The 21,048-nt window shown below is 46.5% G+C and overlaps 3 protein-coding genes across 12 annotated transcripts in view; 1 reads left to right on the forward strand and 2 right to left on the reverse strand.

The window, feature by feature from the left end:
* Positions 1-271: 271 nt before the first annotated feature.
* On the reverse strand, positions 272-6,450 carry maip1 (matrix AAA peptidase interacting protein 1). The gene is made up of 6 exons (XM_084023001.1): positions 5,940-6,450; positions 2,368-2,726; positions 2,224-2,295; positions 1,365-1,491; positions 1,039-1,189; positions 272-946 (listed from the first exon to the last, which is right to left on the reverse strand). Exons 2-6 carry the CDS (start codon positions 2,677-2,679, stop codon positions 868-870), a joined length of 741 nt encoding a protein of 246 aa, XP_083879127.1. The 5' UTR covers positions 2,680-2,726; positions 5,940-6,450; the 3' UTR covers positions 272-867.
* Positions 2,591-5,814, forward strand: tyw5 (tRNA-yW synthesizing protein 5). The gene is made up of 9 exons (XM_084022997.1): positions 2,591-2,732; positions 2,924-3,023; positions 3,297-3,451; positions 4,259-4,328; positions 4,406-4,450; positions 4,548-4,685; positions 4,781-4,868; positions 4,957-5,073; positions 5,141-5,814. Exons 2-9 carry the CDS (start codon positions 2,943-2,945, stop codon positions 5,449-5,451), a joined length of 1,005 nt encoding a protein of 334 aa, XP_083879123.1. The 5' UTR covers positions 2,591-2,732; positions 2,924-2,942; the 3' UTR covers positions 5,452-5,814.
* A 210-nt stretch (positions 6,451-6,660) lies between the features above and the next one.
* The window catches only part of lrrfip1a (leucine rich repeat (in FLII) interacting protein 1a), a 37,686-nt gene continuing 23,298 nt past the window's right edge, over positions 6,661-21,048 (reverse strand). For 3 of the 10 annotated variants that reach the window (XR_014598073.1, XR_014598077.1, XR_014598079.1), the window contains 13 exons: positions 20,456-20,539; positions 19,880-19,957; positions 19,254-19,340; positions 18,862-18,888; positions 18,436-18,561; positions 17,783-17,854; positions 16,410-16,580; positions 15,588-15,680; positions 15,284-15,376; positions 15,031-15,123; positions 14,705-14,849; positions 9,344-13,543; positions 9,128-9,179 (listed from right to left, as the gene is read on the reverse strand). Coding sequence is in view for 1 of the 10 variants with exons in the window: in XM_084022947.1 (XP_083879073.1) it covers positions 7,823-7,930; positions 8,009-8,113; positions 8,203-8,282; positions 8,354-8,468; positions 9,130-9,179; positions 14,705-14,849; positions 15,031-15,123; positions 15,284-15,376; positions 15,588-15,680; positions 16,410-16,580; positions 17,783-17,854; positions 18,436-18,561; positions 18,862-18,888; positions 19,254-19,340; positions 19,880-19,957; positions 20,456-20,539 (1,527 nt within the window). In the remaining 9 variants the exon portion in view is untranslated. Of the gene's footprint in view, positions 7,931-8,008; positions 8,114-8,202; positions 8,283-8,353; positions 8,469-9,127; positions 9,180-9,343; positions 13,544-14,704; positions 14,850-15,030; positions 15,124-15,283; positions 15,377-15,587; positions 15,681-16,409; positions 16,581-17,782; positions 17,855-18,435; positions 18,562-18,861; positions 18,889-19,253; positions 19,341-19,879; positions 19,958-20,455; positions 20,540-21,048 lie in introns of those variants that run through there. The other 7 variants (XR_014598072.1, XR_014598074.1, XR_014598078.1 and 4 more) reach the window with 5 other exon arrangements.

Raw genomic sequence — 21,048 nt, forward strand, 5'->3', positions numbered from 1 at the left:
AACATATAATAAATATCATAAACATGTCATATATATAATATATATTATATAAATATATATAATTAAATTATTATTATTATTATTATTATTATTATTATTATTATTATTATTATTATTAAATTATTATTATTATATTTATACCCCTGTATTTTTTAATAATATTTATATATATAATAATTTGCTTCTGTAGTCTCTGGTGGGTTTATGTTAAAAGGTACAACAAACAATATGAAGGACAAAGACAAATTCTTACAAATTAATGGCACATTCATCATCTGTGAAATCTTTAATAAAACAAGGATCTGCTGCAGCGGCATCACGCTGCTGTTTCATCATGGCAAACCCGTGTAAACACACACGGTACATATACAGCATGTACTTCAGAGTCAGCTTACTGCTGAGACAGAGTTGTGGAAACAACTCTGGTACGTAGAACCGTAACGTTCATATCGTCATCATTGCACACAGTCGTACACAGAGAAACAAATAGTTCTCTTCTTGGAAACACAGCATCTGACAACAGTAAGTCTTCGGGAACAAAAATAGAAAAGGGGATGAGTTTCGGACAACAGGTTATGCACATGTGCAGCGTCCGCATGATGTTACATAACAGTTAAAATAAGGCTACACATTGATCTGGCCACATTCCTAAAAGAAGAGGTCACAAACCTGCTGCAGTCTGATCCCTGTTTTATCAGAGACGGTAAAGAACATCATGAGAAACACCAGTCCAAGTTCTCGTCCCGGTGCTTTCCTCCGACTCCCCAGTGAGGAGATGCATCGTGTTTTAACTCAATTTAATGAAAGTGAATATTCATGTCTTTGATTCGTTTTCCAGTCGCACAACCGCATCGAATCAGAACCACCTTAATCCAAAAGCTTGGAGTGCTCTATCCTCGTGATGGTCCAGTCTGGACTCACTCCCTTCGTAAACTCCCTTTGGAATCTGTCAGAATGCCCAGAAGAGAAGATGAGATCAAATACAAGTCACACGGAGATCAGTAATCATTTAGGTGCTGACGGGGAAGATGCACTGACTCATAGTTTGCGTTGAGGAGCCTCTTGGTTTTGGCTTCTCCCTCGCCACTGATGGCCACCTGGAAGACGCGGGTTCCCTCCATGGCATCGTTGGGAAGCTTCGCACTCGTCAGATACCAGAAACGCATCAGAATCGTGACAAATTTTCTCCCTGGAGAAATAACACCAACACTGATTTCATTCCCCATTTAAGATCTTTTCGGGGGGAGTTTTTCCTGATTTGCATCATCTTTTAAATCCCTTCATAAAATGCGTTGACAATAAGAAGGTTAGATAGCAGATGGATATCACCAGCATTATCCTTTTTAAATCATGGAGGTTCTGACCGTTATCATCGTAGTAGATCCCCACGTCTCCCGGCGCCGTGTACATGATCTCTTCGGGATCCACTGACAGAGCTTTCTTGTGGCTCAAAGGCATCAGGTTGCATTTTTCCTCCAGCTTCCCGATCAACTGCAAAGAATTACATAGCGCTCAACTCCAGCTGATTACACCCGTTATATACCAGAGTTTAAATATGATGTTTGGCAGTATTATCATTAAATTGATTACTTGATTAATCTACTTATTATTTGTCAGACCAAATCATCTTTTTAGGGAAATTTTTCTTACAACCCCTCACAACAAGTTGCATCTGTTTATGAGTCGTTCCTTTCTAAAAAAGGTAAAAGACTAATCTAAAAAGAGAATTATCTACTTTTTTTACTTCTCTCCTAACTTGTTAATCATCTTGCAAGACTTCAGAACTATAATATATCCCACTGAGGGGGTATCAATACATGAACTGTTATGTCCATACACTGCTCGACTTCTCACTGGCTCTAAAACAGTAGTAGCTACCTGTAGGTAAGCCCCGCCCCCTAAAGCATCCCCTGCTTTCTGGTCTGGTGGACTCTAAATGGACCTGTCAATCAGCAGGTAAGCCCCGCCCCCTAAAGCATCCCCTGCTTTCTGGTCTGGTGGACTCTAAATGGACCATCATGTACTAAATGAACATCATGCTGGACTGAAGAAGACTTGGAACTAGACTTCTATACAACCAGAGAGGAGTCGCCCCCTGGTGGCCGGCAGGGAGGATGACAGTTTAAGGCATACAGCTTTGGTTTCACTTTTCAGAACCGGAGGTTTGCCTCCTGTACAAGACCGGACGATACCGTTTTGGACCTGCTGGCTTCCCGTACTCACGTCTTTAGCCACGAGTCCTTCCAGAGATTCAAACTGGCACCTCGACAACAGTCTGGAGACGTGAGAGAAGGCCTGCAAGAGTCCACAACGCGTCCATCAACACCCAGAAACGACCGGAACTCACAGCTGCGTACATGTACAGACCTGCTTCGCCCCCTCCGTGAACTCCTCGATGCTGAACTCGTTGTCGAAGTAGGCCCGGATCAGGAAGTAGTAAATCCGGGTGCGAAACCAGATGAACGGATTCGGGATGCCGAGAACCACCACCTTCTGGTTCTGGTTCTGGCCGCCGCGGTCGGAGCTGTAGGGCCGGACCGCTGCTGCCGCCGCCGGAGGGGGAGGAGGGATCCGCCGTTTACCGGACCGGTTCAGGACGACACCGTCATTCAAACACAGACGAGAGAAGCCGAATGTTGACGGAAACCTGTGGCAACCTCTCAACACGGGCAGCGCCATCTTTGTTATTTAGTCCCGGAAAAGCCTTCTGGTCCGTGTACTTGTAACTTCCGGTGAGGAACACATACGGATTATAAATACAGACATTAATGCGACACAACACTGATAACATCATGCCATTCTTTAATAATAAAATATTAACATTTTAATGACTAATATAGCATGTTTATTGTTTTTACGTCGACTTTTAACTATTCTGTTTCTAATCGGACCACTAACGATGTGACACACTCTTTCCTTTCAGCTGCTAAAGTCGAGTAAACATGGAGCTCCAGGAGAAAACAGCTGTTCCGATATTTACAGATGCGGACGAGGACGTGTTCGTGAGAGAGATTTATCCGAAGGTGAGGAAATCAATCAGCAAATAATTCAATCAATCATTGTTAATCTGTGTAAGGTCTTTTTAGCCTGTTGGTTAAATGAATCAATATGAAGATTTGACCATTTTGTGACATTTCTAAAGAATGTTTGACACACTGATAAAAAGATGCATCAATAATGATAATAATCCTTAAATAAAATCATAGTTCGTAGATTTATAGACCACCGTGTAATATGAATTATTCGGTAAACACCGGAAGAACAGGTGTCTACGTTTGTCTTTGGTTGGTTGCCAGCGGCGACCGGCCGTGCTGAGGGGCGTGGCTCTCGGTCCGTGTCTGGAGAAGTGGACGGTGGAATATCTTGGCCTGAAAGGAGGCGACAAGGACGTGAAGATCCACGTGTCCACCGAGTCACAGATGGACTTCCTCCACAAAAACTTTGTGTACAAGTGAGCTCTCTCTCTCTCTCTCTCTCTCTCTCTCTCTCTCTCTCTCTCTCTCTCTCTCACTCTCACACACACACACACACACAATCCCCCCCCCTCTCTCTCTCTCTCTCTCTCTCTCACACACTCTCTCTCTATCTCGCTCTCTCACACTCTCACCCTCACTTTCTCTCCCTCTTCCTCCCTCCCTATCTCACTCTCCCCCCTCTCTCTCACACTCTCCCTCACTCTTCCTCCCTCCCTCTCTATCTCACTTCCCCTCTCTCTCTCTCTCACACTCTCTCACCCTCACTTTCTCTCCCTCTCTCTCTATCTCACTCCCCCCTCTCTCTCTCACACTCTCTCACCCTCACTTTCTCTCCCTCTCTCTCCCTCCCTCTCTATCTCACTCCCCCCCTCTCTCTCTCTGTCTCACACTCTCTCACCCTCACTTTCTCTCCCTCTTCCTCCCTCCCTATCTCACTTTCCCCCCTCTCTCTCACACTCTCACTCTCTCTTCCTACTTTTCTCTCTCACTCTCTCTCTCACCCTCACTTTCTCTCCCTCCCTCCCTCCCCCTCCCTCCCTATCTCACCCCCCCTCTCTCTCTCTCACCCTCACTTTCTCTCCCTCTCTCCCTCCCTCCCTCTCTCTCCCTCCCTCCCTATCTCACCCCCCCTCTCTCTCTCTCACCCTCACTTTCTCTCCCTCTCTCTCCCTCCCCCTCCCTCCCTCCCTCCCTCTCTATCTCACTCCCCCTCTCTCTCTCTCACACTCTCTCTCACCCCCCTCTCTCTCCCTCTCTCCCTCCCTCCCTCCCTCTCTTCACAGGACTCTGCCGTTCAGTGAATTTGTTAAAAGGGCTTCTGAAACCAAACACTCTGACTTCTTCCTGTGTGAGGTGAGGATCTTTAAATTAAGGATGCTTCTTCTAACTGCACCTTTTATCTTTTTATGACATCTTGATCCTCATTTCAGGACGAGAGTTATTATCTTCGGTCGCTGGGAGACGACGTTCGAAAGGTATTGAGAGGAATCGATGTTATTAAATCTGTGATATTGGGATATTGGGGGGTTTTATGGAAGCTCTGGACCAGAAGTCTGAACTGGTCTCTCACAGGAACCAGCCGATCTGAGCAAACAGTTCCCAGACCTGTCCGAGGATTTTCACATCCCACAGTTCTTTGAGCCTGATCGTTTTTTCTCCAGCGTCTTCCGCATCAGCTCCTGTGGTCTGCAGCTGTGGACGCACTACGACGTGAGCTCCAGACTTAGTTTACTCACAAGCAGTGTAAATCATTTATGTTTTAATAAAGATATTAACCTCTGTGATCTCCTCGTCTGGTCCTGCAGGTGATGGACAACCTGCTGGCTCAGGTGACGGGGAGGAAGAGAGTGGCTCTCTGGAGCCCCCAGGATGCATTGCACCTCTATCTCTCAGGTATGTGGCGATGGAAAGACGTGTCACACCTCCATATTAAACAGTCATATCGACGTCATCTCTTTAAATTTAACTGGAACCCCCTCAGGGGATAAATCTGAGGTGCTGGACATCGACTCCCCGGACCTGAACCAGTTTCCTGAGTTTGTGAAGGCGAAGCGATACGAGTGCGTGCTGGAGCCCGGAGATCTTCTTTTCATCCCGGGTGAGCTGGAGACGCATCACACGGTTCCTCCTGTATGTGACGTCATGTAACCGGGTTTTTCCTTCAGCCCTGTGGTTCCACAACACGCTGGCGCTGCAGTTCGGCGTCGGCGTAAACGTGTTCTGGCGCCATCTGCCCGGTGACAGCTACGACAGGAAGGACCCGTACGGCAACAAAGACCCCGTGGCGGTGACCCGGGCCCTTCAGGCTCTGGACAGAGGTCTACGCGCTCTGGATGAGCTCCCCGCAGAATACCGGGACTTCTACGGTCGGAGGATGATACAGCGGATCCAAAGGAGAACGTACCATGACAGTCAGACGGGCGCCACCGCACCCGGCGGCTCGTTACCCAGCAGCCAGTTCACCAAACCCGGATGACCCAATAAGATTGGATTTAGGATTTCTATATTTTTTTAAATTATCATTTCATGTCTACAGCATCATATTGCTGCTGCCAAGCCAAACATATATTTGGTCCCTTTTATTATAACCTGAAACGTTTGATTTAATCAATAATCGTTTTTCATCAATCATCATAATTTCATATATATTATTATTAGATAGCAAATTATTTAATCATTGCAATAAACCTTTCTTGTTTTAACAAATTAATGGGCATACATAGAATTAGAAGTATTATCAGTATATTTTTCTAACAAGTTTCATGTGGAAGTGAAATAATTTGGTATCTAGAAATAACGATAAATCATAATAACATGTAAAATATGTTTACGTGTTCATTAAAGCTTTTTCTACATTATGATTTCAGACTTGTTTTAAATTTGAGGCTGTGACAATATGCTGCTGTACTTTTTAAACAAAGAGAAACGACCTCCCATATGGAAACAAGCTAAAGGTCTACTCACTCACTTGTTTTTCCAAACCAACGAATCGAAGGTTGAATGAAGAGTAAAGCTCCGCCTCCGACGTCACGCTGATGAAGCAAGAACAGCCAAAACACTAAAATTCACTCGTGTGCAGATCTTAATGTGGTTGGAACTTTTATTGCACAGAGATTACATCCGTTTAAGTTTCCTTACAAACATGTTAAAGCTTTGTAAACAGTGAAGCAGCGTCTCCCCGGTGTGTTCGGCGTCTCCTGCCAACGCCGCTTTGAGTCACATTTCTTCAGCAAGTCTCAGCAATCAAAGTGCACGAACGAGAGCCAACCAGTGACCGACTACGTGAAGCAGAGAGAAGCTCGGAGATACGACGGTATCTTTTAACATTCAGTGACCTGCATCAGGCTGCGTAAAGAAACTACGACTGGAAGCTGGTGATTCTATTGTGTTGGGACAGGGGTTAGTGGGGGAGGGGCTAACGGGGGAGGGGTTAGTGAGGGGTGGGCTATTGGGGGAGGGGTTAGTGAGGGGTGGGGCTAACGGGGGAGGGGCTAGTGAGGGGTGGGGTTAGTGGGGGAGGGGTTAGTGAGGGGGTGGGGCTAACGAGGGAGGGGCTAGTGAGGGAGGGTTAGTGAGGGGTGGGCTATTGGGGAGGGGTTAGTGAGGGGTGGGGCTAGTGGGGGAGGGGTTCTTGAGGGGTGGGGCTAGTGGGGGAGGGTTTCATGAGGGGGTGGGGCTAGTGGGGGAGGGGTTAGTGAGTGGTGGGGCTAGTGGGGGAGGGGTTCTTGAGGGGTGGGGCTAGTGGGGGAGGGGTTCGTGAGGGGGTGGGGCTAGTGGGGGAGGGGTTAGTGAGTGGTGGGGCTAGTGGGGGAGGGGTTCTTGAGGGGTGGGGCTAGTGGGGGAGGGGTTCGTGAGGGGGTGGGGCTAGTGGGGGAGGGGCTAGTGGGGGAGGGGTTCGTGAGGGGGTGGGGTGCTCCGTAGAAACCACAAGTGACAAACACACCTAAACATTTACGTCTTTAAAAATAGTTTGGCTTTGGATGCAAATGAGGAAAAAACACTTAACATTCTTTCATTCACAACACACGCGCACACACACACACACACACACACACACACAGCACTCATGTCTTCTAGGTGGACAGCCTCAGATAAGCGTCACTGCACTGTGATCAGTCTTTTTTTTTATTCCTCTGTGTGGGCACGGTGGGTACATATCATGATGAGATGCAGCAGAAAAGAGGGCGGCGCTACACTGGGTGAAGGGATGTACCCATTCCTCCCCGGGATCCTCCACGTGAACCGTTCTCTCGGGGATCCTACATGTGACCCATTCCTCCCTGGGATCCTCTATGTGAACCAGTCGTCCCCAGGATCCTCAACGGGACCCGTTCCTCCCCAGGAACCTCCATGTGAACCGTTCCTCCCTGGGTATCCTTCATGTGACCCGTTCTACCAGGATCCTCCATGTGAAACGTTCCTCCCCAGGATCCTACATGTGACCCGTTCCTCCCCAGGATCCTACATGTGACCCGTTCTCCCGGGGATTCCCCATGTGACCCGTTTCTCTCTGGGGAACCTCCATGTGACCCGTTTCTCTCTGGGGAACCTCCATGTGAACCGTTCCTCCCTTTAGCAGGGCAGTGCAGAGGTTCAAACCACCGTCTTGAGGGATGCAAACACCCGCTCCCCAGCTTCGTGTACTTTTACGTGCATCAACGCTATGAAGAATTCAACAAAGATAAATGGCACATCGCTTGTTGGGGTCTTCTATTCTGTTTATATGATAACTAAGATTTTCTGTGTATTTTTTTGGTTCTTTTTCTGAAAGAGTTCAGGCAGATGAACGAGAAACCCAAAAAAGCTGGAAGACTCTTCTCCAGGAGATGAACCCGTGTTGGGCGTGGCTATGGAGTCTGTGCCATGCCGCGAGTAGTCTTCATCTTCTCCAGTCGTTTTGACAGGTGGCTGTTGCTTGACTCGAGTTCGTCGATCTTGTCCAGCGCCGATCGCAGCTGTTGAGTCAAGGAAGAGAGGATGTAAAACAGAACCCATTAAATGGTCCAGAAAGAAGAAAGAAAACCAGACCCTACCTCTCTCTGTAGTTTCCGTTTCTCTGCTTTCAGCTCATCCTCCACCTTCTCCGCATTCTCAGAGGCAGACTTGTAGCGAGTCACTTGACCCTCGAGCCTGGTCACCTGGAAAACAAACATAAAACTTCCTAAGTGAGAACATTCATGTTTCTTTTGAGGTATGCTATGATTTCTTACACATCCTCCCAGCTTACGTTTTGTTCCAGCGCAGTGACTTCCTGCTCCGCCTTCACAAGTTTGAACTTGAAGTCGCTTATTTGCCTGCTTGAATCTCCTGAAAAGATTCAGCTCAAGTAAATATTCTGTCAAAACTACTGGTGTGTTTTCATGCAGGCGTTCACTTACTCTGCAGCTCTATTAGGTTTGGATCGTTGCCGTTTTCAAGGATTTCCCCATCTGGGCTGGTCTCAGTGCCGTTCCTCTGTGTCTTCTGGTCCAGCTGGCCCTTTAGCTTCTTTACCTGGAAACACATCAGCATTTTAGTCTTTCCACGAGAACCTGATTCTGGTGTGAAGCTGCTAACAAAGTTAGACCCTAATGGACTAAATGAACATCATGCTGGATTGAAGAAGACTTGAAACTAGGGATTGAGACCATAAACTCATGTTTACAATGTTTACTGAGATAATACATCAAGAGAGAAGTAGGACCATTTTCTCATAGACTTCTATACAACCAGAGAGGAGTCGCCCCCTGGTGGCCAGCAGAGAGAAGTAGGACCATTTTCTCATAGACTTCTATTCAACCAGAGAGGAGTCGCCCCCTGGTGGCCAGCAGAGAGAAGTAGGACCATTTTCTCATAGACTTCTATTCAACCAGAGAGGAGTCGCCCCCTGGTGGCCAGCAGAGAGAAGTAGGACCATTTTCTCATAGACTTCTATACAACCAGAGGGGAGTCGCCCCCTGGTGTCCAGCAGAGAGAAGTAGGACCATTTTCTCATAGACTTCTATACAACCAGAGAGGAGTCGCCCCCTGGTGTCCAGCAGAGAGGATGACAGTTTAAGGCACTTTAGCATCGGCTTCCCTTGTCCGTATCATTTACTAGTTTCCACTGAGACTACATCGGAATCAGACGTCAACATAAACATCTTCTCAGATAATGGATGAATCAAGGACCCACCTGCTCGATCATCTTTTCTCGCTCATCAACCAGTTTCCTCAGTCGAATCTCTACGAGACAAAACACGTAATTTGAGAAAACAGCCGATTAATCAGAGTCTCGGCCGTTAATCAAAATAGAATCATCATCATGCATCACATAAAACGATGTCAGGTCACACAACAATAATCAAAACTGCTGCCATCCATCTTTAAATAAGAACAAGTTAACATACCAGAGGTGGGCGGAGCCAAGGAGATGAGGAGTGGGGGAAGCTGGGTCAGGGTGGGAGGTTGATGCATGCAACAGGCATCCATGGGGGTGGGTGGGGGGGATATGAGAGGGGGTTGTTAGCATGCACAAACTGTGGAGAAGAGCGTCAATGCAGACTAGTGACCTCACAGACACGCACGTCCGAGTGTGTTCGCCCTACACAAATGCATTTTGATCAACATTTCAAAAGGGTAACAGCAGGGTGTTTATTGGCATTTCAGCGTGGACGAACCACATCCATCTTTTCCATCAAGTGCAACACAAGGCAGACATACATTTATCACAATGCTTCCCATTCTTGTGGGTGGAAATGTTTAAAGTGGAACAGCAGACGTTTTAACCCCTGAGAACAGAGCAGGGTCTCCCCGAGCACTTTGCATTTTCACCGTCAACAATCCAGCCCCAACGTGTAAAAGCTAATTCGCTAATGTGTTTTTATAAATCATACACAGATGGAATGAACACATTAAAATACATTGAAACATGAGATACAGGTGAAATATTATCCATGAAACGTAACAAGCAGCAGCATGATAACAAAACAATGTTACCCGATGTAAGTGCAGTTTTATCCGATAGGAACACAAAGTGTTACCAAGCAGTTAACATTGGACCTTTGGGCTGTTTATATGGAATTAATAAAAATAATACGCAAACTTACGACAATATTCGTTTGGGGGGGAAAAGTGCTGCACATATTTATTTTACCACATTGTAAACAGCCAAGCAAAGCCTAGTAGAAGGCAGATCAAATGGTGTATATATGTGTGTGTGTGTATATATATATACTATATACCATCTAACAGCTAAGACATCTTACAGTCCTCTTTGCCCTTGCCTTTGCCTTTCTTCTTCACATCTTTCCCTGTCTGCTGCTGCTCTTTATTGGTTGCCGCTTGTTGTGCACTCTTTGGTAAATCCAGATCTTTGCCCTGCTGCGACTCGTACTTCAGAGCATCAGTTCCTTCGTCTACGGGCAGAGACGCCGCCTGGTCAACGTCCTCTACACTCAAATCCTTTACTTCCTCTGTAATGTGTCCGGCCTCGTCCGCTACTGCGACTTCTTCCTCGGGTGCATTTTCCTGCTTCTCGCGCACATCTTCCACTTGTTCCCGGTTGTCAGACGTGGCGACAGCATTAGCCAAAGAGTTCTGGTCCTCTCGAGGCGTCTCTAGCATACCATCGCCATCGGCCGTACACTCTTCCTCAATGCCTTCGTCCTGCTCCTCTTGTAGAGTTTCATTTGAACCCGTGTTGCCTTCATCCGATGTGACCTCGACTCCCTCATCCACTTCCTCCCGTTTGGGATGTTTAAGTAGACTCGCTGCCACAGCCGCCTCCACATCCATGTCGTCAAAATCAAAGGACTGCCCTTCGTCGTCTTCATCGCTGTCCTGCAAGACGGGCCGAGATGCGTTGTCCTCCTCACGCTCGTCTTCGCTGGGTCCGTGTTCACGCTGCTGCGCCTCACTTCGACTGTTTTTATGTTCCGGACCATCAGCTGATTCTCGGATACTGTGGTCCTGCTCCACAGAGGACCCGGTCTCAGTAGCTTCTTTTGGAGACTCTGGTGTATTTACCAGTGTGTCAATGGTATCGACCTGTTCTGTTTCAGAGGACACAATCTTGTCCTCATGTATTGTCTGGTTTTGTGCATCATCCAGTTGTCCGGCCTGAACTACCGTCTCCAGCAGACTCTTTACAAACGCGGTGGCGGTTTTCATTAATGACCCGCCGTCACTTTTCTCGTCTTGCAAGCGGTCCGACTCTACTGAACATCCAGCTTCCCTCAAGCCTTCGTTCAGCTCGTCCGTTCCATCTGCTTTCAGTTCTGAACTGCCATCGATGTGGCTGGGAGAAGACGTTTCTGGATCAGTCTCTTCCGCTGGCTCCTCTTCATCTGTGACACTCTCGGTTGACTCCTGAGGACCTTCAGGACCCTTCATGGGAGATTCGCAGCGGACCGAGTTCCCGGCTGCAGACGAGCTCTCGAGAGGGCCGCCAGTAGAAGACGCAGACGTTTCATCATTACTCTCAGAGAGGTTTCTGGATTCATCAGCAGCGATGTCGCCGTTGCTTGGAATGTATGATTCATCTTCAGTGTTTTCCTTACCGCCCGTTTCAAAGGTGTTTTCTGGGTTATTAGTTACTTCCTCCTCTGCACCGTCCACAACGTCCGACTCGGTGTGGGCGATAGTTTCAACTTTATCTCCACTAGACGTACTCTCTTTGCAGAGACCATCAGAGCTCTCAGGACCTTTGGAGACGTCAATAAGATCAACAGTAGCGAGGTTTGTCTCTGGAACCGGACCTGTTATGGATCCCACTTCTTCTACTTTCTCCTTTTCCTTTTCCAAAATTTGTTCTGCAGGTTGCTCATGAGTTCTGGATTCCTCGAGAGTTTCAACGTGAGAAAAATATTCACTAGGTGTTGTTGTGTCTACTGCTTCTACTGTTTCAGTTTCCAAACTTGGTTCCTTGTTCTGTTCATCCATAACAAGATCTGCCTTTATGTCCATGGAAGTCTCTACTTCTTTTACTTTCTCCATTTCCACAGTTTGTTCCTCGTCGTGCTCATCCGTTCTAGATTCCTCGAGAATTTCAACGTGAGAAAAAGATTCAGTCGGTGCCGTTGTGTCTACTGCTTCAGTTTCCAAACTTGGTTCCTTGTTCTGTTCATCCCTAACAAGATCGTCCTTTATGTCCGTGGAAGTTTCTACTTCTTCTACGTTCTCTGTTTCTACAGTGTGTTCCTTGTGCTCACCTGTAACAAGCTCCACTGTTGAGTCTTTCAGAGTTTCATTGGGGGAAAATATCTCAGTGGTTTTCACTGCTTCTTCTTGCCTTTCTTGCTCATTCTTGACTTGATCCACATCAGATTCCTTGAGGGTTTCGGCGACAGAACCTCCAACTTCAGGTTCTGCCGTAGGCCCGTTATTTCTTGTAGCTGATTCATTGTTCATTTGCGTGTCTCCCTTTTCTTTTTCCATTCCATCTTTTTGCTGGTTCTTATCCTCCTGTGTCCCTCCTTTCTTCTTGCCTCTCCTTTTCCTTTTCTTCTTTTTCCCTGAAGCAGCGGCGTCCTGATGCTGAGATTTACTCGATGTTTCCTCAGCCTCCTCTTCGTTCTCAGGCTCTTTCTCGGGTTCAACTGCAACAGACTGATCAGTTAAACCTTCCGTCAGAACGTCCGGTGCGACTTTTAGCTGATGACACGATTCTGTATTCCTCAAATTACTTTCCTCTACAGCTTCCGGTTTGTTTTCTGGCTCTTCAAAGACATTACGTGACTCTCTAACATCATCACTATGTGTATCAACACTACCATTCTGGGTTTGTGTCTCCCCTAAATCTGGGTTACCCGTCTCCCCTAAATCTGGGTTAACCGTCTCCCCTAAATCTGGGTTAACCGTCTCCCCTAAATCTGGGTTACCCGTCTCCCCTAAATCTGGGTTACCCGTCTCCCCTAAATCTGGGTTACCCGTCTCCCCTAAATCTGGGTTACCCGTCTCCCCTAAATCTGGGTTAACCGTCTCCCCTAAATCTGGGTTACCCGTCTCCCCTAAATCTGGGTTAACCGTCTCCCCTAAATCTGGGTTAACCGTCTCCCCTAAATCTGGGTTACCCGTCTCCCCTAAATCTGGGTTACCCGTCTCCCCTAAATCTGGGTTACCCGTCTCCCCTAAATCTGGGTTACCCGTCTCCCCTAAATCTGGGTTAACCGTCTCCCCTAAATCTGGGTTACCCGTCTCCCCTGAATCTGGGTTACCCGTCTCCCCTAAATCTGGGTTAACCGTCTCCCCTAAATCTGGGTTACCCGTCTCCCCTAAATCTCTCCCCCTCTGCGTTCCTGTTTCAGGATCATTTTCCTCAGAATCAACGATTACTGTGTCCTCTACGATTGACTGCTCGTGAATGTCCACATTTAAGTCCTTGCTGAGGCCACTTTCTTCAACAGTGTCTTCCGTCTTCTTGTCTTCTTCCAAGCAGGTCTCTTGTTCGTCCGTCGGCGGCTCTTCGCTGGTCGGTTCCAGCGCCGTCACACCGGCAACATTACCGAGTGTGTCAGAACTCGAGGGACTCTCCTGAAACAAGTCTGGACGCCGCTCCTGGTCCACCTCTTCCTCTCTGCAACTTCTCAACTCAGCCGTCTCTGCGTTGCCTGAGAGATCATGAAGAGTACACGGTGATGGAGGGACAGAGGAATGTTGACATGATTTTCAAAATCTTCACGAGGAAGAAGCATCAGCAGAAGTCAAGTCAAGGCAGAACACCTGATTGATTCAGTGGCCAGGAAGAGAAGCACAGAGCCAAGATGGCCAAGGGAAGCAGGAGGAGGAGGAGAAGAAGAAGAAGAAGAAAGGTAGGAAGGACACCAAAATTAAGTTCTTGATCCCCAGCGCATCAACGCAACAAGAAAAAGAAGCCTGAAGCCGACGGCTCAAAGCTTTACATTACATGAACCACAATGTTCCTTACACATAATATGCTTTGTACCATCAACCCTGTCAGCATTCACACACCAGCACCACGTGCATCAACAGAGCTCGTTGTGATTCATAACTAAGATGCATTAGCAGAAATGAAGAGAAAGGTGCTAGAGAAACGAATTAAAGAAGACCAGGGGTGCAAAAGGGTGACAAAGAAGTGAACCTCGGGGGTCCAGGGGGCATGCAGAGTCTGGAAGTGGACTTTTAGTTTGTGCAGGAAAGCAAGAGGTTGGATGAATGTTTCTGAAAGGATAAGGCTGGTGTTTCTATAGTTTCTTTTGAACTTTTTTAACGGTACTTTTCTAGTATGGGTAAAACGTGCAGAACAAATTTTATTTTAAACTCTCACTGTTTAGGGCAAACAGGGTAAATAGTGTGTTTGTTGGGGACTATTTTCAGATGCGGATTAATACAGATTTGGTGCTCTAGTGAGTATTTATGGCTCATTAACGTTTTGTTTCATATTCATGACATTCTTTCATATTTATGTACAAATGGTTGAATGTTAAATAAAGCCAGATATGGATGGATCACTTACATTTACCGTTTTTAGATCAATTTCACACCCTAAATTGGTATTTTAGTATAATTTCCTTACTATAAAAACCCAGAATATCACCAGACGTATCCAGTCAGAGACACTAAGAACTAAACAGTTCACTCCAAAATGAGACATTCGTTGATTCAGATTTCACTTGTGAGAGAATAATTACTCACCACTGATTACTCAGTATTTAACTTTCTGAATTTTGTGTTCCAATGATACTTTTTGGAATGAAAGTCTTCGTAGAGTTTTAAGCCGAGCCATGCGGTGAGAAGTGTCTAAGGTTTACCGAGCATGCTGTTCCCCTCCGATGGGGGGGTCTGGGAATCCTGAACCGGTTGGGGAGCCGGGTCCACACTGGGAGTCCCGCCCTCTTCTGCTTCACAAACCTCTCCGTTGACGATTAGGTCAGGGCCCAATACTATTCCATGTTTCTAGAAAAAACACAACACTTCATAGATTACACACCTTAATAAGTTGCAACATAAATGTTTATTTGGTTTTTAAATGGGTTTGAAACTGAACTGGAATAAATCGAGACAGACTTTTTAAGCCTTCAGAACTTTATTTTCCCACTTTACTTCCCAAAGCTACACACACAGACTGTCTGAGTACCTTCAGGATGTCCTTCAGCTTCACCACCTCTTCTCTGAGCTCGTCTCGCTCAACCCGGATTGCATCTGTGTATTCTTTCTGCCGCTCTAAGGCCTGAGTTCAGCCCCCGAAGCAAAGACACAAAGCCAAGAAGAAGAAGAAGAAAAGAGTGCGAGAGGTGCAAAAGTGAAAAGTTGGTTCATGCAAAGGAGATACTGAGTTCATGTCTGAATGTGAGGAAGTTAATGATGAAAGCATGGTTAATGGGTCGTACCCCGATCTTTTTATCCTTCCACTCCACCGTCTCCTGCAGGTCACAGATTTCCCTAACAAAACCTTCCTGCTTGATACGCAGCTGACGGATGTCCTGAAGAGCAGGAGCAGGAAATCAGGGTGGAGATGTGGAGAGACAGAGGGAAAACAGTGCATGCATATGTATTTATACAGTATAGAGAGAGTGTGAACAAAAAGAAAGCTGTAATATGTTCCCCCACATGCAACCTTTCTAGGCCCTGTTTTGTTTGTCTGAATGAATGTGGTTCTGACCAATGGGAGGCTCCGTTTCTACAGATACTCACATTGAGCAGCTCTTCGCTCTGCTTCAGCGTCTCCTTCATCTCACAGAACTGGAACTGGAGGACGGTGTGGGCGTGTTTCTCCCGCTCGTATTCCTGCGAGGACGAGACAGCCGTCAACTCTTCATTACAAACGTCTCATTCATGCAGAAACACTCTAACAAATAGTCACTGCAGACACGTCTAATATGAGAAGAGTGTTAGGAGACGTCTTTGACAGAGGTGGGAAGTAAATACTTTGTTACTGTACTTAAGTAGGATTTTCAGTTATCTGAACTTTTACTACAACTTTTTACTTTTCCTCCCTAAATTTTAAAACAAATATCAGTACTTTCTACTTTTAAAAACAGACTTGTTACTTCAGTTTTAATGCATTTGAGTAGAAAAGTCCTTCGTGGTGATACTTTATACTCTATGTATGTGTACTTCTACTATGACAGCTCGTCTTCAAAACAACTTGATGCATTCAAGGGTTGTGGGAAAGAGCAACCTTTGCACATTTGACCACAACTTTAAATATTTGATTTCAGGATGTTGGAAGTTCCTCCGCCTGCTTATTTTCCTCCAACAGCTTCATGGAAGGCAGAACAACGCTGTTAAAGCAACGTGTTGTAGAACTCTGAGAGCCCGAGTCCTCCTTAAAGACCAGCGTGGGATCTTCCAGTGAGCTCGCAGCTTGTTTGAGTAACACTGAAGCCATGCATGTTGACTTACGTTTAAACAGCAGAGTTCTTAATGAAAACACACGTCAGAAACCAGATTTCCTACTACATCTGGAACACTTTAGACCGGAGACCTTGTGGGTTCAGAGTCCGGTGGTCTTACCTTGACCTTGTCCTCGTAGCCCCGGCGGGACTCGGTCAGCAGCTCCTCCAGCTCCATGAGCGAGTCCTTCAGCGTGTCCACCTGGTACATCAGGTTGTTCTTCTCGTTGTCCAGCTGGGCGTTGGACACCATCGCCTTCCGATACTTCTCCTCCACCTCCACCAATGCATCCTAACGCCGTGACACACCGACAGGAGCACAGGTGAAACTGCTGAGTCAGGCTTACCTCCATCACATAAAACAGGTAAATGATGTTGTAGAGACTGAGTCAGCAGAAAGAGGAGAGACGGAGGCAGACAGTGTTGCACAACTGTGTAAGTAACACACACACACACACACACACACACACACACACACACACACACACACACACACACACACACACACACAGAGAGAGAGAGAGAGAGAGAGAGAGAGAGAGAGAGAGAGAGAGAGAGAGAGACGAGAGAGAGAGAGAGAGAGAGAGAGAAGAGAGAGAGGAGAGAGAGAGAGAGAGAGGAGAGAGAGAGACTGCGACATGCAAACTCCAGTTAGAAGACATTCGGCCGGGGAAATGGAGCTGGTTGCTTTAGGGGGCTCTGATCAGGATCTGTGGGGCCGATCACTGGAAGCAGTGCATCATGGTCTATTTATATATTCTGTACCGCTGTTCATTCCTATGACTGCCTGTGTGTGTGTGCTCGATTAGAGTCCATTAGTGAAAGAAATGCAATCACCAACAACAGTGATACGACGCTTCTTCTGATAAATAAAGGAGAATTTTCATCATTTGTTGGGTAAAGATTTGGGGTGAATTGAAACTCCAGGAGGTCAGCAAAGACAACTAATATTATTTATGTGACGTATATCCTTTATGTCGGGGCTGTGGAGCTCAACACTCAACACAGGAAGCTGTCAGAGTGAATTAAAGATAAATTCATTATGAAAACATTACATTCAGAATCAATGCTTCGTCTGATCGTCCTTCACAGAGACAGAGACAACCAATCACACTGCTTAGAAGGAATATCAGCCAATGACCAGCCAATCAGAGCACCCTTACTGCAGTGATACTACTACTACTACTACTACTACTACTACTACTACTACTGTCAGTGTGAGTCTGGAGCACCAGTATTACGCCTCAGATTCTTCTTGAAGAGCTTCTTTTTTTGTTTAAATTCAAAAGTCTTCATTATCGTTGGTTTGTTGATCTAAAGAGGAAATATGATCCCAACTCTCCACGTTGCCTTCAGGTGATGTAACAGCGAGCTGCATGTATGAGAGTGTATGTGAGCCGGTGTGGTTCACCAGGTCTACGAGCACCGGAGGAGGTTAGAGACACCACACCTATTAGTAAAGAGTGAGTCCGGGCTCTCTCAGCTGTATTATACCTTGGCTTCTTTTAGGTTCTGTGTGTACTTGATTTCCACGTCTTGAATCTGATCCTTCAGCTCATGAATCTCCTGGTGAAGAGCAGCAGCAGTGAGCAGAGCAGCGCCGCCGGCAACATCAGAAAAGGTGACGGCGGCGAGGAAACAAGCGTTTGCAAAGAGAAGGAAAGCAGCACGACGACGGACCTTCATGTCTCCAACACTTTACTTTCCAAAGACTCGTTAACTTCTCAACTACAATCAGGATCCTCCTGTGTTGTGGTTTAATGAAGCTGCAGCTTCATCACCGTATGAGACAGCTGCAACTTTGCTCAAAATCTAATTTCTCATAGACTTCTATACAACCAGAGAGGAGTCGCCCCCGGCTGGCCAGCAGGGAGAATTAATCATTTCAAAATGTGTTTGACTCGTCAGAACCGGAGGTTTCCTCCTTGGAGTGATTAAAGGATTATTCAATTGGTTGTAATCTGCAACACCACCACTAGATGTCACCAAATCCCACACTGGCCCTTTAAGTAAAGCATATAAAACACATATTGGATGTATGAGATTCTTATTTGTAATCTGACTCAAACTCTAATCGTCAATATAAATCCTCGTTGTCGTGGTGATTTGATTCGCCAATGAGTCCCTCTGCGTCTCTCCAGCGTTACCTTGATTTCTCGTAAAGACGTCTCTGCATCTATGGTAATGGCCGTCTCGCCACTTCCTCTCCGCGAGGAAGTCCCGCCCACCGAGGTGAGGGTCGCCGCTGTCAAGGCAGAAGCTGCACGTGATCCCTGAGGAGGAAGAATGAATAAAGAAAGAAATTCTAAATAAAGTCCAACTGTCAAACCGATGAAAAACTAGAACGGAGACGTCGGTTTTACAGATGGAAAAAAATGAAAGATTATACTGAGGAAACCAGGAAACATGTTCTTAAATCATTAACCAGCTTAGTGAAACAATTTACATCCAGGATCAATATATGGATCACCAGAACCCCCCCCCCCTAACTCTCAGAGCATCAATATAAAAACATCATTCTTCATTCACTGATGTGACTTCATGCATCTCGACTGATGATGTAATCCGCTCACCTTCTCCAGGTAATCTCGGTCCTCCACCTGTTGGACAAATAAAAGACAGTCAGAGCAAACAAGGCTGACGTGGAGGCCGAGGAGACGAAACGTCCCAGAATCCTCCCTGCTCAGCGGTGACGACAAGCATCGCCATGGTTTCATATTTCCATTAAATATGTTGAGAAAAGGCGTTTATTTGAATCCAACACCAAACAAATGATCAGCACTCATTCAGGAATTAAAAATCACAAAAACCAACAAGCCACGCCTTCAGCTTTCACGAAAAACAAATTCTCACAGACAACAACACGCCAAGTCCACCTCGGACCCAATCAGAACCGTCCGAGCCACCGGACAGGAAGTGAGCTCACTTCACAGCCGCGGCCTCCAGCGAGCGCAAAGCGACTCACGTCAGAAAAGTCAGGAATAGTAACGTCGTCCAGGTCCCTGCTGCCGGCCGCACTCCTCAGGAAACTGGCAACGGAGCTGCAGTTGTCCTGCACGTGGCCACCAGGGGGCGAAACAGAGCAACAGAGCAGGTCAACACAGCCGGGAGGAAAACAGACGAAGAGAGAAGTACAAGGAGATGTCGAGTGCTCTTTATCGAGGTCATAAAGCTAATTTAATGACCTCTTATGTATTATTACATGTCCCTAAAAACAATGTATGCATCAGATGTCTCTGTAAGTACTCCTCAATGACACTATACAGAGAAATATAAGAGCATTATGTATTGTGATGCAGCAAACTGACTGATAAATCAATTAACATTAAATCCAAACAAGCATTTGTTTTGTGGAGAATCGCCCGACCTGCAGGGAGGTTCAGTGTCTCTGAGCGTCGATTAACGGCTCATTAACATGCAAGAGAAACATCAACATCCTGGAGCTAACGACTGTGGTGCTCGTTAGCTACTAAGGGACCTGACAGCTGCAGTATTTGATGCCAGTGAGGACGGGTGACTCATGTGGTTACAAAGCATCATGTCAAGTAAACCCGGGTCGGTATCAGGGGTTCTGGGGGGTTGGAGGCTCACCACTGGGCTGGCCCGGGCCGAACCGGCCCTGGAGGAGACTCTGGAGCCGGAGCTGCGATAACTAGTGTACTCTAAAGGCTGGAGAGGAAACAACACCGTTACGTAGCTGTGGAATCCACTACATGCAGAAATCCCAAACAACAACCATGCAGATTAGACATCACAATCCAGGTCCATTCAAACCCCAAACAACAACAAGAGCAAACTTCCCCGTTTCATCGTTTCACACTGAACGTCGATTAGCAGCAACAGAAACCAGTTCTCACTCCCAGGTGAGTCAAAACCAACCGTCTTCCTGTAACCAACAACGCCACGACATGCTTCTCTACTCGGTCAGTGAACGCCACACGATTCTTATTCAAATCCAAAATAATGTAATGGTTTATAACCGAATCGTTAGGGGGCGACGATTCCCACTAATTACCACGCTAATGGAAAATCCCCACGACTAACGCATAGTGAGTTATCATGCATCTGGTCTCCCGTCGGGACTCCGGACCACGTTGGACTGACAGATAACTGATCTGGGATCAGTGGAGGCTCGGGTCGCTGCAGAGCGCTCGTTAGTGTACAGACCTGGTAACCATTGAAAGCTGAGCCGGGGATTCTGGGAGAGGACAGACCGTTGTAGCTGTACAAGTCAGAGGAAGCATAAGAGGCCTGAGAGGAGGAGAAGAAGAAAGGAAGAAGAGAACCTGATATTCATCTCTGGAAGGCATGATGTCGTTTTTAAACACACGACAAACAAGCTTCATGCACAACAAACGACTGGACGGACAGAAAAGATCACCGCGACCCAGAATTCATTTCTAAAAACACGTGACACCGACAACACTGTGACTCTGTGGAAATACACGAAGACTCCACGACAACAAGCAAGTCAGCAGAAAGTCAGTAAAGACACGCGTGTTCTTTAGTATCGCACCAGAGAAAACACACCGCATGGTGAGTATATTTCTGTTTAAACGATCAAAACGTTAATCAACACAACTCCAGGAACCCTGATGGTGTGCATGAAGAACCCTGAGGAACCCTAATGGTGTGCATGAGGAACCCTGATGGTGTGCATGAGGAACCCTGATGGTGTGCATGAAAAACCCTGATAAACCCTGGTGGTGTGCATGAGGAACTATGAGGAACCCTGATGGTGTGCATGGAGAACCCTGAGT

The sequence above is a fragment of the Eutrigla gurnardus genome (assembly GCF_963514095.1).
Source record: "Eutrigla gurnardus genome assembly, chromosome: 12".
NCBI classification, from domain to species: Eukaryota; Metazoa; Chordata; class Actinopteri; order Perciformes; family Triglidae; genus Eutrigla; species Eutrigla gurnardus.